Below are 17927 nucleotides of genomic sequence, written 5' to 3'. Positions count from 1 at the left end.
TGAAACTAACTGAACTGGAAAAAGTGTTCAGAAGGTGAACGACCCCTTTAAAGAGGCTGTTTTGTGGGGGTATACATGACCTTTAATTATCTTGATACCCAAACCATGTGATCTCTTCTTCTCATTGCCAGACGGTGAATATGAAGATAAGAGAGATATTACAGCTGATCTGGGAGGAACATTATGTTATAATAATGAGCCAAGCAAGATTGGGGCTGAAGGAGCAGAATTTTGTCACAATGGAAATCTCACAAACTCGGAAACTCCTCCAGTGGAACAGCCCCCACCAGCCAATCGCATTAAAGAGGAAGTGACTTCATGGGAAGGGGGAAACCAATCAGTTTGCAGCATTAATCCATTTACAGAACAGATAAAGGGAACAGATACTCCTATCATGGGATCCAGCCTTTCTCATTTAGGAATAATTAAAATTACACAGCCAATACTGGGAACATTATCTACTCCTATGTTGGGGTGCAGCCAAAGCATGAATTTACCTGCTAATTATGTATCAAATAAAGACTCGACTTCATGGGAAGGGGGCAACCTTTCAGAATACAGAATGATTTCAATACCAGGAGCAGCTACAGTTGCTAATGATTCCAAACAAACAGTACAGGGAAATCTCACAAACCCTCAAATGTCTCCAGTGGAACAGCCCCCACCAAACAATGGGGTTAAAGAGGAAGTGGCTTCATGGGAAAGGGAAAACCAATCAAATTGCAGCATTAATCCACTTACAGAACAGATACAGGGAACAGATACACCTACTCCTATTATGCAATACAACCCCTTAATAACACAGGATAATAAAGATGATCAAAGAACTCGAACACAACTTAAATATCATCACAGACCCCACACAGGAGAGAAACCATTTCCTTGTTCTGAATGTGGGAAATGTTTTGGCAGATCATCATCTCTTACTGTCCATCAACGAGCCCACACAGGAGAGAAACCTTATTGTTGCTCTGAATGTGGGAAATGTTTTTCAACTCATTCTATCCTTGCTCGTCATCAAATTACTCACACAGAAGAGAAACCATTTCCTTGTTCTGAATGTGGGAAATGTTTTGCCACTTCATCACAACTTACTGTCCATCGACAAATCAACAGAGAAGACAACCCTTATTCTTGTTATCAATGTGGGAAATGTTTTAGCAGATCATCATACCTTATTACACATCATCGAACCCACACAGGAGAGAAACCCTATTCTTGTTCTGAATGTGGGAAATGTTTTGCCACTTCATCACATCTTAATGTCCATAGACAAATCCACAGAGAAGACAAACCTTATTCTTGTTCTCAATGTGGGAAATGTTTTAGCAGATCATCATACCTTATTACACATCAACGAACCCACACCGGGGAGAGACCCTATTCTTGTTCTGAATGTGGGAAATGTTTTGCCAGATCATCTTCCCTTATTGAGCATAAACAAACCCACACGGGAGAGAGACCCTATTCTTGTTCTGAATGTGGGAAATGTTTTTTGAAACAAGGTCAGCTTAAAAATCACCACAGAACCCACACAGGGGAGAAACCTTTCTGTTGTTCTGAATGTGGGAAATGTTTTACACATAACCATAGTCTTAGATCATACAAATGCACATAGGAGGAGCAGATTTTTGTGCCAATGGAAATATCACAAACCTTTAAGGAGGGAACCAATCAGATTGCAGCTTACAGAAAAGATACAGGGAACAGATAAACCTACTCCTACTGTGCAATACAACCCCTTAATAATGCAGGATAATAATGATTATGATGTCAATATGTTCCCACATGAATCTCGCGTAACAGAACAGATTCTTCAAAAAAGAGACATTGATAGACACCAAAGAAATCAAACAACTAAAATATCATCATAGAACCCACACAAGAGAGAAACCATTTCCTTGTTCTGAATGTGGGAAATGTTTTACCAGATCATCAGACCTTACTGTCCATCAGCAAACCTACACGGGAGAGAAACCTTTCTCTTGTTCTGAATGTGGGAAATATTTTACATGTAACAGTAGTCTTAAAGGGGACCCATCACCCAAAAAAAATATTTCAAATCCTATTTTATCATGTTAGTCAGGCAAAATGAACTTTAATTACACTGTATAAATTATTTGAATCTTGTTTCCTTCAGTCTGGGAATTCATAATTATAACAAGCAGGCAGCAGCCATTTTGTGGACACTGTTATTAAGACAAGTCTTGTATCATCTCAGAATCTTGTTTGTGCACCAGAATGGGGGACCTGATGTCCATCCCCATGCACTGGCTACACAATTAAATGGTGAAGAGAACGGGGGAATGTGGGGAGAGCAGTGACATTTAGGAAGTGCCTAATGGAAAGTGAAAGTAATTGCTTGCCCCGCCTCTATGCCTAGGCATAGAGGAGGGGCAGGCAATATTTGATTGACAGCTGATATTTTTAAATGAGTTTACAACAGCTATGAATGTTTTAATAAAACAAAAAAAGAAATTGGATTTCATATTTAATTTGAAAAGGACTTTTATTATACAGATTTTTATGTCTGGGTGACGGGTCCACTTTAAAGCACACTTTCAACTGCACAATGAAGGAAAAACATAAGTTTGATCAGGCATATGTTTTACACTGATTATATATTATATGAATTGCTGGAAGTACAGTATTTCCTTTGCAGTGGACAGAAGGCTTTAATTGCCTTGGGGTAATGTTTCTAATGAATATGGTAAATACCCTGAGCTGAATCTGGATCCATTGGCACATTGCTTTATTAGTATAGGGGATACTCAGATGAAGCTTCCTCTATCTATATGGGACTGGGTTCATTTATTTAACATGATCAATCAGACTTATTTTTAATTAATTTTCCAGACAATGTCCCTTTCAGTTGGTTTAAAAAAATGGCAAGAACAAATGACTTAATTTGTGTGGGCAGAGTCTCAGCCAAGATGCTACCAGAACCTGATAGGGAACTGAAGCCTGTCTTTGCTTGGGTTACTGCAGGGCTGTGCCCCTGGTGGGCCTCTTTCATTTTTATTATGTGGGCTGAGAGCCAAAAGCTGATTGGAAGCCAAAATGAAGCCGCCGAATGAGAGCTGAAGACAAAGCTGACAAAAAGAGCTGAAGGTGTATTTACATCATACTTTCCCAGAGATACTGACATGTGAATAATACTTTCCTTGTGCCTAAATTCTCCCACCCCACACTTCACATTCAGGGCAGATGAGAATATAAATTCACAAAACAATTAACTTCTTGCTCTCTTTAGTGGAAAAAACCTTTCTTTTGTTTGTTTCCAGTTGAGAGGTGCTCAATGCAGGCCCTGCTGCAAAACAAAGACCTTTTTACCATAGACTCAGAAAAATAGATACAAAGGCACACTCCACACAATGTTTCTGCAAAAACCATACACTTCATACTCTTTTATTGAAGTGAGATCACAGCAAACGTTTCGGGGACAAGACCCTTCATCAAGTGCTAATTACAAACTGTGAATAATGGGGTTATTTAAGGGAGAACCCAAATGCAACTCCACTCTCGGCAATTAAAGGAGACATTTTGTGTAAAAAATAAAAACGTACCAGTGCATTATACTCATTTAGATATAGAAGAATTGTGCTTAAAAAAATTAGTGTTTCAGGCTGATTTATTGAATATTTCTGCAAAAACCCTAATAATCCCTCCCTTCTCTTCCACTTGCTGCTCCCTGAATTCCCAGGCTGTGCACTCAGCTCACTGCACTGTAGGACAGGAACCAATCAGCAGCTAGCAGGACCTGATAGGGAACTGAAGCCTGTCTGTGCTTGTGTGACTGCAGGGCTGTGATTGGCTGTCCCCCTCCTACTGTGCTTCTGGCAGGGACACACCCACCCCTCATGTGAAACCCAGACAGGGACCAGAGAACCAGAGATCTATAGGGAGCTCCAATAAAGGGGCTATTTTTAAAGATATTAATGTTTAGCACCATGTGAAAGCAACACCATATATTACTTATAATTGCCTACAAAATTAGTTTTTTTTCATTTATCCTATATGTCTCCTTTAAGAGCAGCTAACCTTTAGAGATAATTCATATAGGAAAAGGAATAAGCTTCAAGGCAGTAGTTTCAAACTGCAAGTGTTCTTTTTATTTAGCAGTATAAACACTACATGTTTTGGGTCAAGCCCTTTCTCAAGTGTGCAGGGTATTATGGGATTAAATACCCTCCACTAACCCAGGAACCTCCCCCATTCACCTCATTAAAGTGAAGTAAAGTAACATAGTTGCAAAGAACAACACAAAAATACAAAAACATACTGTATATCTGTTATCCATTCGTAGTCCAATCCTGTGTGTCCATGTGGTCATCCATTAATTGTGTATGGCGAGTCTTTTTAAGTCCATAACAGGGAAATTGGCATCTCTAAAAAGAACCACAGAAAAGAACTTTGACACTAGGTGGCGGTGTGACATTAAGACATACTACACTATTTTTTGTTTCTTTTTCTGTTGCCGTAGGCACTGATCTATATTTTGATTTTTTGGATACCTTTTTGTACAGTTGAGAGACTGTGGGAAGATCAGCAAGAAAACGTTTTTTAAAAGACTTTGTTTATTTTTCCTAAATATACCTTTGTGTTAAATTGCCATCTCTGCCTATTCCTGGTATCGTTACATAGATCATAAGTACTGCAAAAATAAGGCTACTTAAGGGTTATGAGAAGCATGTAGATACCAGTAATCATTACTATATACAGCACCAGCCCAATTAAATGTAGCTCCCAGTGGCGATCCTAGAGGGGGGCGGGCCCTGGTGCGTGATGCGCAGCCGGGCCCCGCCCCCTCCGTACGGCCGCATTTACCGGCATTTTCAGCGGCGAACGGACTGCTGGGGGGCCCTGAGGGGGTGCGGACCCTGGCCCGGTCGCACCCCCTGCTCCCCCGGTAGTTCCGCCACTGGTAGCTCCTGTATCGATATCAGTATCTTAGATACTGTCCTTTGAGTTTGGCTTTAATAGTTCTTGGGTTGTGAAAACTTTCAGTATGTGGCAGAATATTACTGTCCATTAGTTTATGGTATAAGTTCGTAACAATAAAAATAATGGAATTTGCAGCTTTACATACTTGGAACAAATGCCCTGGAACCAGAAACTTGTTTTACCTTCCACTAGATCAGTGCTGTCCAACTTCTGTGGTACCGAGGGCCAAAATTTTACTGGCCTATGTGGAGGAGGGCCGAAAATGGAAGTCAGTGTTGGCCACTCCCCCTTTTAAACCACACTCACTGGAAACCACACCCATGTTACCACAAGAACGTTTAAGATCATATCCACATTAACAGTGGTAACACACCAAAAAACCAAATGGTTGGTGCTCACTGAAGGGAAATCTCTCATTTACTCATATGTGAGACATTGAAGTTAAGTTGAAAACATACCCTTAATCCATATGCCCCATCCTCCCTTGTGGATAATACAGCAACCCACCATTACATGATTAAACACCTTAGGGGCCTTAACAACAATTTCCAAATGCTAACAAACCCCAAGAACAAACCCCTAACAGAGAATGGCAAACAAGCAGCACTGGGCAAGCAGAGAATGGCGCACACAAGCAGCACTGGGCAAGCAGAGAATGGCACACACAAGCAGCACTGGGCAAGCAGAGAATGACACACACAAGCAGCACTGGGCAAGCAGAGAATGGCACACACAAGCAGGACTGGGCAAGCAAAGAATGGCACACACAAGCAGCACTGGGCAAGCAGAGAATGGCACACACAAGCAGGACTGGGCAAGCAAAGAATGGCACACACAAGCAGCACTGGGCAATCAGGGAATGGCACACACAAGCAGCACTGGACAAGCAGAGAATGGCACACACAAGCAGCACTGGACAAGCAGAGAATGGCACACACAAGCAGCACTGGACAAGCAGAGAATGGCACACACAAGCAGCACTGGGCAAGCAGAGAATGGCACACACAAGCAGCACTGGGCAAGCAGAGAATGGCACACGCAAGCAGCACTGGGCAAGCAGAGAATGGCACACGCAAGCAGCACTGGGCAAGCAGAGAATGGCACACGCAAGCAGCACTGGGCAAGCAGAGAATGGCACACGCAAGCAGCACTGGGCAAGCAGAGAATGGCACACGCAAGCAGCACTGGGCAAGCAGAGAATGGAACACGCAAGCAGCACTAGGCAAGCAGAGAATGGCACACGCAAGCAGCACTGGGCAAGCAGAGAATGGCACACGCAAGCAGCACTGGGCAAGCAGAGAATGGCACACGCAAGCAGCACTGGGCAAGCAGAGAATGGCACACGCAAGCAGCACTGGGCAAGCAGAGAATGGCACACGCAAGCAGCACTGGGCAAGCAGAGAATGGCACACGCAAGCAGCACTGGGCAAGCAGAGAATGGCACACGCAAGCAGCACTGGGCAAGCAGAGAATGGCACAGGCAAGCAGCACTGGGCAAGCAGAGAATGGCACACGCAAGCAGCACTGGGCAAGCAGAGAATGGCACACGCAAGCAGCACTGGGCAAGCAGAGAATGGCACACGCAAGCAGCACTGGGCAAGCAGAGAATGGCACACGCAAGCAGCACTGGGCAAGCAGAGAATGGCACAGGCAAGCAGCACTGGGCAAGCAGAGAATGGCACACGCAAGCAGCACTGGGCAAGCAGAGAATGGCACACGCAAGCAGCACTGGGCAAGCAGAGAATGGCACACACAAGCAGCACTGGGCAAGCAGATAATGGCACACACAAGCAGCACTGGGCAAGCAGAGAATGGCAAAAACAAGCAGCACTGGGCAAGCAGAGAATGGCACACACAAGCAGCACTGGGCAAGCAGAGAATGGCACACACAAGCAGCACTGGGCAAGCAGAGAATGGCACACACAAGCAGCACTGGGCAAGCAGAGAATGGCACACACAAGCAGCACTGGGCAAGCAGAGAATGGCACACGCAAGCAGCACTGGGCAAGCAGAGAATGGCACACGCAAGCAGCACTGGGCAAGCAGAGAATGGCACACACAAGCAGCACTGGGCAGAGAATGGCACACGCAAGCAGCACTGGGCAAGCAGAGAATGGCACACGCAAGCAGCACTGGGCAAGCAGAGAATGGCACACGCAAGCAGCACTGGGCAAGCAGAGAATGGCACACGCAAGCAGCACTGGGCAAGCAGAGAATGGCACACGCAAGCAGCACTGGGCAAGCAGAGAATGGCACGCAAGCAGCACTGGGCAAGCAGAGAATGGCACACACAAGCAGCACTGGGCAAGCAGAGAATGGCACACGCAAGCAGCACTGGGCAAGAGGAGAATGGCACACACAAGCAGCACTGGGCAAGCACAGAATGGCACACGCAAGCAGCACTGGGCAAGCACAGAATGGCACACACAAGCAGCACTGGGCAAGCAGAGAATGGCACACGCAAGCAGCACTGGGCAAGCACAGAATGGCACACGCAAGCAGCACTGGGCAAGAGGAGAATGGCACACACAAGCAGCACTGGGCAAGCACAGAATGGCACACACAAGCAGGACTGGGCAAGCAAAGAATGGCACACACAAGCAGCACTGGGCAATCAGGGAATGGCACACACAAGCAGCACTGGGCAATCAGGGAATGGCAAAAACAAGCAGCACTGGGCAAGCAGAGAATGGCACACACAAGCAGCACTGGGCAAGCAGAGAATGGCACACACAAGCAGCACTGGGCAAGCAGAGAATGGCACACACAAGCAGCACTGGGCAAGCAGATAATGGCACACACAAGCAGCACTGGGCAAGCAGAGAATGGCAAAAACAAGCAGCACTGGGCAAGCAGAGAATGGCACACGCAAGCAGCACTGGGCAAGCAGAGAATGGCACACACAAGCAGCACTGGGCAAGCAGAGAATGGCACACACAAGCAGCACTGGGCAAGCAGAGAATGGCACACACAAGCAGCACTGGGCAAGCAGAGAATGGCACACACAAGCAGCACTGGGCAAGCAGAGAATGGCACACGCAAGCAGCACTGGGCAAGCAGAGAATGGCACACACAAGCAGCACTGGGCAAGCAGAGAATGGCACACGCAAGCAGCACTGGGCAAGCAGAGAATGGCACACGCAAGCAGCACTGGGCAAGCAGAGAATGGCACACGCAAGCAGCACTGGGCAAGCAGAGAATGGCACAGCAGACAATCCGCAAGCAGCACTGGGCAAGCAGAGAATGGCACACAAGCAGCACTGGGCAAGCAGAGAATGGCACACACAAGCAGCACTGGGCAAGCAGAGAATGGCACACGCAAGCAGCACTGGGCAAGAGGAGAATGGCACACACAAGCAGCACTGGGCAAGCACAGAATGGCACACGCAAGCAGCACTGGGCAAGCAGAGAATGGCACACGCAAGCAGCACTGGGCAAGCAGAGAATGGCACACGCAAGCAGCACTGGGCAAGCAGAGAATGGCACGCAAGCAGCACTGGGCAAGCAGAGAATGGCACACGCAAGCAGCACTGGGCAAGAGGAGAATGGCACACACAAGCAGCACTGGGCAAGCACAGAATGGCACACGCAAGCAGCACTGGGCAAGCACAGAATGGCACACACAAGCAGCACTGGGCAAGCAGAGAATGGCACACACAAGCAGCACTGGGCAAGCAGAGAATGGCACACGCAAGCAGCACTGGGCAAGCAGAGAATGGCACACGCAAGCAGCACTGGGCAAGCAGAGAATGGCACACGCAAGCAGCACTGGGCAAGCAGAGAATGGCACACGCAAGCAGCACTGGGCAAGCAGAGAATGGCACACACAAGCAGCACTGGGCAAGCAGAGAATGGCACACGCAAGCAGCACTGGGCAAGCAGAGAATGGCACACACAAGCAGCACTGGGCAAGCAGAGAATGGCACACACAAGCAGCACTGGGCAAGAGGAGAATGGCACACACAAGCAGCACTGGGCAAGCAGAGAATGGCACACGCAAGCAGCACTGGGCAAGCAGAGAATGGCACACGCAAGCAGCACTGGGCAAGAGGAGAATGGCACACGCAAGCAGCACTGGGCAAGCACAGAATGGCACACGCAAGCAGCACTGGGCAAGCACAGAATGGCACACGCAAGCAGCACTGGGCAAGCAGAGAATGACACACGCAAGCAGCACTGGGCAAGCAGAGAATGCCACACACAAGCAGCACTGGGCAAGCAGAGAATGGCACACACAAGCAGCACTGGGCAAGCAGAGAATGGCACACACAAGCAGCACTGGGCAAGCAGAGAATGGCACACAGGGAGGGAAGACAGAACAGAGCAGGAGACAGGGAAATCAGGAGCAGTCTAATATGTACTACATACAGTGACACAGTGCTGGTGTCCCATTAGCATTTTGTATAAAGTGTGAACAGGAGAACAATGTGGGCAGTTTCAGTCTGGGTCTCAGGTAGAACAGTACAGGGTTTTAGGGATGTGAACAATAGAGGTGTCACAGGTGTGAACAATGAAGGGGGATCACAGGTGTGTGCAATGCAGGGGATTAGAATCTGAATTTGAGGTTTAAACAATGCAGGGGCCAGTTAAATCTTACATATGGTAAGCAGACACAACATGTGGGGGGCCACAGAAGGGGGGGGTGCCAGTTAGACAGCCCTGCACTGGAGGAAGCGCCACTGGAGTCCCAGGGGATCTATTTATATAGTCTGTTCAGGTGCAACTAATCAAACACCACCCCCTCAAACTGAGGGAAAAGTAACTGCAAGGTAAAGCTGGTAGTGACAAACTTGTTGAAAGCAAACTAGCACACCAAACGTTGCTATTTAGAACAGAAAGACAGAAAGAAACTATAACAATGAAACGACAGTACTTAAATATATGAACCTTATTTTAAAATAATACTCGGCACCTTTTCTAAAAATATCAGCCTAAGCCCCACCCAAAGTCCCACCCCTGTCTCATCCAAAGTCCCACCCCTAGTTTTGCCCAAAGCCACACCCCCAAAAATTTGCCTAGGATTTTTTTTTTTTTTTGTGTACATACCAAAAGCTTTCTACCTTTTTATTTACATGCGTTGCATTCTCTTAAAAGCTTACAACCTACTACTCAATCTTAAAAACATAATAATAATAATACAATTCAGGCAGTACTAGCAGGCCAGACTGGCAATCTGTGGGTTCTGCCAAATGTCAGAGGGGCTGCTGTAAGGTGTCACTATTTAGTGGACTAGTGGGGGTCTGTTGGAATGGCAGGGCCTATTTAGACTCTCAGTCCAGACCCGACTACTATTCCTCTAAGCTGACCACTAGTATATAAGAATCTTGCTTAAGGTAACAAAGAAGAAGCAAGACTGTGAGTTTGCAGGTGGAGAGGCAGCACAGAGCAAACCCAGCAAACAATCAGGGGCTGAATATGCAGCAGCTGCTTTGCACCATGCGACTAGGGTTGCCACCTGGCCGGTATTTTACCGGCCTGCCCGGTTAAAATGATGGTTGATCCCAATGTTATAGGAAAGATGGATAAAAATAAAGAAGGCCGGTATTTTTTTCTAGAAAAGGTGGCAACCCTAGCCTAGGGTTGCCACCTTTTCTATAAAAAAATACAGGCCTTCCTATATATTTAGCTTTTTTTCCCTATTAATAACATTGGGATCAACCATCATTTTTACCGGCCAGGTGGCAACCCTACATGCGGCCAACATGCAGTCTCCAGTGGCTGATTATGGGGGAGGAATGGCTGCTTCTACGGCTTCCCCTGAGAGGCATCAATCACCCCATGGTCTGATAACAAAAACTGCCTCATCTGCAGGGGTGCGAGTGGTGTCTGGAGCTGGTGTGGAGTCAGGGAAAGCAGTGGGAGCAAACTCCAGCGGCCATACTGCTGCTCCCTCTGTAGAGATGTATAATAGTATCTCCCACCTACCACAATAAACTGGTTAAATTAATAAACGTGATGACCAGGAGTTGAAATGGAAAAAATTGAAAGTTGAGTTGCAAAAAGCATTTCATAACTAGGGATGGGCGAATTTGACCCATTTTTCTACGCCAGTGATCTTTTTTGGATGCGCGTCATTCTTTTATTTGAGGCACGTCATTTTTTTTACTCCCATTAGAGTCTATGGACGTAATTTCTGCATTGAAGCTCGGCAAAAGAATTCGCTCAACGTGTCACGTGACTTTTTGTCACAAAACAAGGAAGTAAAAAATGTTTTCCCCTTCCCATCCCTAATTTGCATATGCAAATTAGGGTTTAGATTCGGTTTGGTATTTGGCCGAATCTTTCGCAAAGGGTTTGGGGGTTCGGCCGAATCCAAAAAAGTGGATTTGGTGCATCCCTAATTTTAGATTTACTCCAATGTTATGAATGGGAAAAAAAGGGGCAGAGTAAGGACACTTACTGTAAGGCTGTATGTTTTCCATAAAGGGTGATAACAGCCCTGCTATTAACATGACAGCACCCATTTGCACATAAAATAGTAGTAATGTTGTACTTACACAATAAGTTTCCTTACTCTGCTCTCACAAGGGATAGTACTGTAATTTGGCAAACCTTTTAGGCAGTGGTCAAATAAACAGGCTGTCTGCCAGTCCAGTGAGCTACAGAATTTGTAAGGGAGGGAACTCAGGTGATAGTCTGTGCAACTGCAAAGTCAGCAAGCAGTTTACATGACTTACACCAAAGGCATTTGTCATCTAATCCAAGTAAATACACCTGCTGCCCAACAGTTCCTAACACAGCTGCAGACCTCAGTCCCGAATCGCTACTTACACCTTCCGCTTCCACACAAAGCTGTTTACTGCAAGCTCCTTGACTCCTGTCTTTCAGGAAATTGTGACGCCCGTCACACCACAAATCTCATCGTGCGAGACATTAAGAAAACACGTAAGCGCCGTGACATGTCCCAGGCATAGGCTGGGAATGATGAGCAGGGAGGGAGGAGGCAGCTGCTACAAAATGGCCATTCCTCCCCTCACAGAATTTTACTGACAGTGTAATTGATGGGTTTTTTTTTAAAACTGGCACTCACTGGCCTCGAGACCCATTTTTCTGGCTAGGCTAGTTAAATACCGGCTGGGTGGCAACCCTAATAACATTTAATAACACTTATCCTTCTCTGTTGATTTGTTTGCTTTTAGTTGCTTTTTCCAGTCAGCAGCCTGTTAGTAAGTTCGATGCACAGCACACTGTTCCCTTTAACACTGGCTGCACCTCCATGATGAACTCATTTACCTGCACAAGTGCTAAATGGCATTAGTACCGTTGTCAAGAGCAACCAATGAAGCTTTTACTTTTCTACTTTTAAGCAAACAAACTCCTGACTGGGAAGTTCCCTATTCTGCCTTAGTAACAAGCACTGAAGTTCTTCCATATATGTTATATAAATTCATATTTAGGAATCAGCTTATATAACAAGGGACTAACTAATTTACTTCTTGCAGCTCAGGCAACAGCTAATCACTGACTGCGTTCCAAGCCTCTTCTTCAGGTTTGTCCCAGTTACAGAGGATGCGTTCCAAGCCTCTTCTTCAGGTCACAGCTGATAATTCTCACTTTCCAAGTACTGCTCTTTCCCCTCCACACAGTTCCTTCTAAGCAAAACGTGTGTCACAAAGATGTTTACGTTTTGTATGGAGTCGGAGACTTTTCTCTAGCCCCTAACGCATTTGTTTCATAACAAGTTTCTCTCCACAGCTTTTAATCCCGCCCACTCAGCTCTTTGTCAGGAATCAGCCCCGCCCCTCTTGTAAAGATACCGGAAGCAGCAGAGCAGCGAGGGAGAGAGGTGAGTAAGGGACTGGGGCTGAGCATTTTGCTGCTGTTTCAGTCTATGTGTCCCTGTTATACATTACATTGCTCTGCTACTGACACTATTTCTATTATGTATCTCTGGCTCAGCTCTCTGACATTATTCTTATTGCCCCCCACACACCTGTTTTGTACTTGTACAGCCCCCGCCTGCAATTGTCTTTTATACCAACTCCCCTCCCCCCCAGTGCAGAGCTGCACCCCCCCCCTCTGTCCCCTCAAATGTGTCACACTGATCATTCTGAGGCACCAGGACCCCCCCCCACCCTGTTCTCTATTGTAAACATTCCACAATTATATGAAGGGAAGGGCCCTCTGCTGGGACACATCACTGTAGGGAGAACTAATGGGGTTCTAAGGTTATGGGCCCCTGTAATTCTATTGGGGGATATTGCTGGGAATAATCCTGTATAGAAATGTGTAAGTGCTTAATTCCAGGGTCACTTCCAGCTCAGTCCCTCCCACGAGGAGCCAATGGGAATGTGGGAGGAAGCGAGTGACACAGGGATGAAGGGGAAGAAGAAGAAGAAGGATAAAAATGAGGAGGAGGAGGAGGAGCGGGGGAAGAAGGAGAGAATGGTGAATCTGACACTGGAGATGATCTATCTGCTGACTGGAGAGGTGAGGGGCACTGTGACTGGCACACTGACAAGAGACTGTCTGTCTGTACAAAGGGGGTCTCTCTGCAGCTCAAACACCATTCTCTCTTCCTTTCAATATTTAGCACTACATCCCTAGGAAGAAGTCAGATGATGGGGGGGCCCTGCATGCCCCTGGCTCCGTCATACAGAAGGAAAATAACAAGAATGACAAGAAGATCCTGGAACTCATGTCCAACATCATCCAGCTGCTGACTGGAGAGGTGGGTACAGCGGCCCCTTATTGTTTAGTAACAGTGGGTGATAATCCCTTTCTCTGGCTGGGGGATGACTGGAACTTTCAATGTTGATAAATGCAGGTTATGCACTTTGGCAAAAATAATATAAATGCAAGTTATACACTAAATGGCAGTGTGTTGGGAGTTTCCTTAAATGGGGTTTTTGTAGATAACACGTTGTCTAATTCTGGGCAGTGTCATTCTGTGGCTACTAAAGCAAATAAAGTTCTTGTATAAAAAAGGGCATTAACTCAAGGGATGAAACATAATTGTGTCTCTTTATAGGTCCCTGGTGAGGCCTCATCTGGAGTATGGGGGCAGTTTTGGACTCCAGTCCTTAAGAGGGATATAAATGAGCTGGAGAGAGTGCAGAGACTAAGTGCAACTAAACTGGTTAGAGGGAGGGAAGAGTTAAATTATGAGGGGAGACTGACAAGGTTGGGGTTGTTTTCTCTGGAAAAAAGGGGCTTGTGAGGGGACATGATTAGACTTTACAAGTACATTAGAGGACATTATAGACAAATAGCAGGGGACCTTTTTACCCATAAAGAGAATCACGTACCAGAGGCCTCCCCTTCAGACTAGAGGAAAAGAAGTTTCATTTAAAGGAACAGAGTAGGGGGTTCATCACAGTGAGGACAGTGAGGTTGGGGAATGCACTGCCGGGTGATGATTCAGTTAATGACTATAAGAGGGACTTGGATGATTTTTTGGACAGACATAATACAAAGGCTATTGTGATACTAAACTCTATAGTTAGTATAGATATGGGTATATATCATTTATGTGACAGTAGGGAGGGGTGTGTGTATGGGGCTGGTATTTCATTTGGAGGGGTTGGACTTGATGGACTTTGTCTTTTTTCAACCCAATTTAACTATGTAACTGTGTGTGACAGGTTGCCATAAGGACTCATCATGTTTCCATCTATTTTTCCTTGGACGAGTGGGACTATATAAAAGGAAACAAGGACCTTTACAGGGAAGGGATAAAGGAGGAGCCACAGCAGCTCCGCCCACTGGGTGAGTAATGGGTGTTTTCTATCATATGTAGAGCATAGAATCTATGTAGTATATTTAGTCTTTTCATTGAGACCTAGAAGAATGTCAATTTGGCACCTCTCTGCCCAGTTACAAACACCCAGCTATAATACAGACTTATTTTCCTGCATGTTGTGTTCGGAAATACACAGTAAAGGGCTGGAATGAAATCTGTGTTGTATCCAAATCATACAATGATACATTTGTTATGTTTGTCCCTGCTGGGCAGAAGCCCTGAGTTTCATTAGAAGCAGCTGTTAGAATTGATACAATAGTTGCTAATATTCCACATATGCTGCTTAGAGATGGATCAACTAGACTGAAACACTGGAGACACTAACATTCAATTTAAACCTATATTTTGTAAAAACAGTAAAAAGTCGTTGTTTATAGTGAACGACCTGAAACTAACTGAATTGGAAAAAGTGTTTGTAAGGTGAAAAACCCATTTAAATAGGCTGTTTTTGTGGGGGTTTACATGTCCTTTAATTATCTTGATACCCAAACCCTGTGATCTCTTCTTCTCATTGCCAGACTGTGAATATGAAGATAAGAGAGATATTACAGCTGATCTGGGAGGAACATTATGTTATAATAATGAGCCAAGCAAGATTGGGGCTGAAGGAGCAGAATTTTGTCACAATGGAAATCTTACAAACCCGGAAACTCCTCCAGTGGAACAGCCGCCACCAGCCAATGGGATTAAATTGGAAGTGACTTCATGGAAAGAGAGAAACCAATCAGAAGTGGCTTCATGGGAAATGGAAAACCAATCAGATTGCAGCATTAATCCACTTACAGAACAGATACAGGGAACAGATAAACCTAATCATATTGTGCAATACAACCCCTTAATGACGCAGGATAATAAAGATGATGAAAATCCTGATACATCCCCACATGAATCTCGTGTCACAAAACAGATTCTTCAAAAAAGAGACATCAATAAACATCAAAGAAATCAAACACAACTTCAATATCATCACAGACCCCGCACAGGAGAGAAAACATTTCCTTGTTGTGAATGTGGGAAATGTTTTGCCAGATCATCAGACCTTACTGTCCATCAACGAACCCACACGGGAGAGAAACCTTATTCATGTTCTGAATGTTGGAAATGTTTCTCAACTCGTTTTAACCTTGCTCATCATCAAATAACTCACACAGGAGAGAAACCTTATTCTTATTCTGAATGTGGCAAATGTTTTACAAAAAAGAGTAGTCTCAAAACACATTCCAAAATGCACAAAGGGGGAGCAGATTTGTGTGCCAATGTAAATATCACAAACCTTAAAGGGGGGAACCAATCAGATTGCAGCATTAATTCGTTTACAGAACAGACAAAGGGAACTGATAAACCTACTCCTATTGTGCAATACAACCCCTTAATAATGCAGGATAATAAAGATGATGAAAATGCCAATACATCCCCAGAGGAATCTTGCATAACAAAACAGATTCTTCAAAAAAAAGACATCGATAGACACCAAAGAACTCAAACACAACTTAAATATCATCACAGAACTCACACAGGAGAGAAACCATTTCCTTGTTCTGAATGTGAGAAATGTTTCTCAACTCATCAGATCCTTGTTCGTCATCAAAAGATTCACACTGGGGAGAAACCATTTCCTTGTTCTGAATGTGGGAAACGTTTTGCCAGATCATCAGACCTTTCTGTCCATCAACGAACCCACACGGGAGAGAAACCATTTCCTTGTTCTGAATGTGGGAAACGTTTTGCCAGATCATCAGATCTTACTGTCCATCGACGAACCCACAGAGGAGACACACCCTATTCTTGTTCTAATTGTGGGAAAAGTTTTACAAGATCATCATACCTTACTGTCCATCAACGAATCCACACAGGAGAGAAACCTTATTCTTGCTCTAAATGTGGGAAATGTTTCTCAACTAAATTTAGCCTTGCTTGTCATGAAAGTACTCACACAGGGGAGAGACCATTTCCTTGTTCTGAATGTGGGAAACGTTTTGTCACTTCATCACAACTTACTGACCATCAACTAACCCATACGGGAGAGAAACCCTATTCTTGTTCTGAATGTGGGAAATGTTTTTTGAAACAAAGTCAACTTAAATGTCATTTCAGGACCCACACAGGGGAGAAACCTTTCTCTTGTTCAGAATGTGGGAAATGTTTTAGAAATTACTGTAGTCTTAAAGTACATTTCAAAACGCACAAAGGAAGAGCAGATTCTTGTGCCAATGGGAAGATCACAAACATTGAAGGGGGGGAACCAATCAGATTGCAGCATTAATCCACTTACAAAATAGATACAGGGAACAGATACACCTACTCCTATCATTGAAAACAACCACTTAACAAAACAGAGTCTTCAGAAAAGAAACATTGATGGACACCAAAGAACTCAAACTCAACTTAAATATCAGCACAGAACCCTCAAAGGGGAAAAACCTTTTTCTTGCTCTGAATGTGGGAAATGTTTCTCAACTCATAAAATCCTTGTTTGTCATCAAAGGACTCACACAGGAGAGAAACCATTTTTTTGTTCTGAATGTGGGAAACATTTTGCCTCTTCGTCACAACTTACTGTCCATCGACAAACCCACAGAGGAGACAACCCTTGTTCTTGCTCTCTTTGTGGGAAATGTTTTACCAGACCATCAGAGCTTACTGTTCATTTTAGGACCCACACGAGAGAGAAACCTTATTCTTGTTCGGAATGTGTAAAATGTTTTTCCCACAACAAATAAACCTTAAATATCACCACAGAACCCACACAGGAGAGAAACCTTTCTCTTGTTCTGAATGTGGGAAATGTTTTACATGTAACAGTAATTTTAAAGCACAGTTTTATCTGCACAAAGGAGGAAAAACATAAGTTTGCTCTGTGTGTGAAATGTTTTCACAAATCAGGCGTATGTTTTACACTGATTATATGTTAATTTGCATTTCAGTATGAGAAGAGATTGGTGAATTGGTGGAAGTACAGTATTTCCTTTGCAGTGGACATAAGGCTTTAATTACCTTGGGGCAGGGGTAGGCAACCCGCGGCTCTTCATCCTGCTTGCTGTGGCTCAGTCTTGTGGCTTTGCCTGTCACGTCGTCTATACAGCCCACACCTGCTGGCGGCTTCTTAAGTGCGCGACCGCAGTAAGCTAGCGGTTAGCTTACCGCGGTTGGACACTCAGGAAGCCGCCAGCAGGTGTGGGCTGTATAGACGTCCCAGGAGTGACAGGCAAGACTGAGCCGCAGCAAGATGATCCATCATGGT

General features: G+C 44.9%; 4 protein-coding genes across 16 annotated transcripts in view; 3 read left to right on the top strand and 1 right to left on the bottom strand.

Annotated features, from left to right (window-relative positions):
• The window catches only part of LOC108704256, a 46490-nt gene extending 44545 nt beyond the window's left edge, over positions 1-1945 (top strand). Inside the window, exon 10 of the mRNA XM_041578377.1 lies at positions 132-1945. Within this exon, the coding sequence (XP_041434311.1) occupies positions 132-1618 (1487 nt within the window). The 3' untranslated portion in view covers positions 1619-1945. The remainder of the gene's footprint in view (positions 1-131) is intronic.
• LOC108704314 (oocyte zinc finger protein XlCOF7.1-like) overlaps positions 1-17927 on the bottom strand; it is a 224937-nt gene that overhangs the window by 38635 nt on the left and 168375 nt on the right. The window lies entirely within an intron of this gene.
• XB5772961.L (Gastrula zinc finger protein XlCGF53.1 L homeolog) overlaps positions 1-17927 on the top strand; it is a 579535-nt gene that overhangs the window by 480524 nt on the left and 81084 nt on the right. Inside the window, exons 1-2 of one of the 10 annotated variants that reach the window (XM_041579018.1) lie at positions 12412-12477; positions 12661-12730. The exons of 8 other annotated variants lie outside the window; for them this stretch is intronic. The gene's annotated coding sequence lies outside the window, so the exon portion shown is untranslated. Of the gene's footprint in view, positions 1-12411; positions 12478-12660; positions 12731-17927 lie in introns of those variants that run through there. One more of the 10 variants, XM_041579015.1, reaches the window with a different exon arrangement.
• LOC108704245 (oocyte zinc finger protein XlCOF8.4-like) lies at positions 13564-17170 on the top strand. The gene is made up of 3 exons (XM_041579034.1): positions 13564-13615; positions 14529-14652; positions 15205-17170. Exons 1-3 carry the CDS (start codon positions 13583-13585, stop codon positions 16947-16949), a joined length of 1902 nt encoding a protein of 633 aa, XP_041434968.1. The 5' UTR covers positions 13564-13582; the 3' UTR covers positions 16950-17170.

Source organism: Xenopus laevis, chromosome 9_10S, assembly GCF_017654675.1.
Source record: "Xenopus laevis strain J_2021 chromosome 9_10S, Xenopus_laevis_v10.1, whole genome shotgun sequence".
NCBI lineage: Eukaryota > Metazoa > Chordata > Amphibia > Anura > Pipidae > Xenopus > Xenopus laevis.
The sequence above is the reverse complement of the archived record's forward strand: the minus strand, read 5'-3'. Positions and strand labels throughout refer to the sequence as shown.

Excerpts from the sequence above, each read along its gene's own strand:
- LOC108704245 (XM_041579034.1), top strand. The coding sequence starts at position 13,583 with ATGTCCAACATCATCCAGCTGCTGACTGGAGAG. Across the intron at positions 13,616-14,528 it reads TCCAGCTGCTGACTGGAGAG|GTTGCCATAAGGACTCATCA; the intron begins GTGGGTACAGCG and ends TGTGTGTGACAG. Across the intron at positions 14,653-15,204 it reads ACAGCAGCTCCGCCCACTGG|ACTGTGAATATGAAGATAAG; the intron begins GTGAGTAATGGG and ends TCTCATTGCCAG.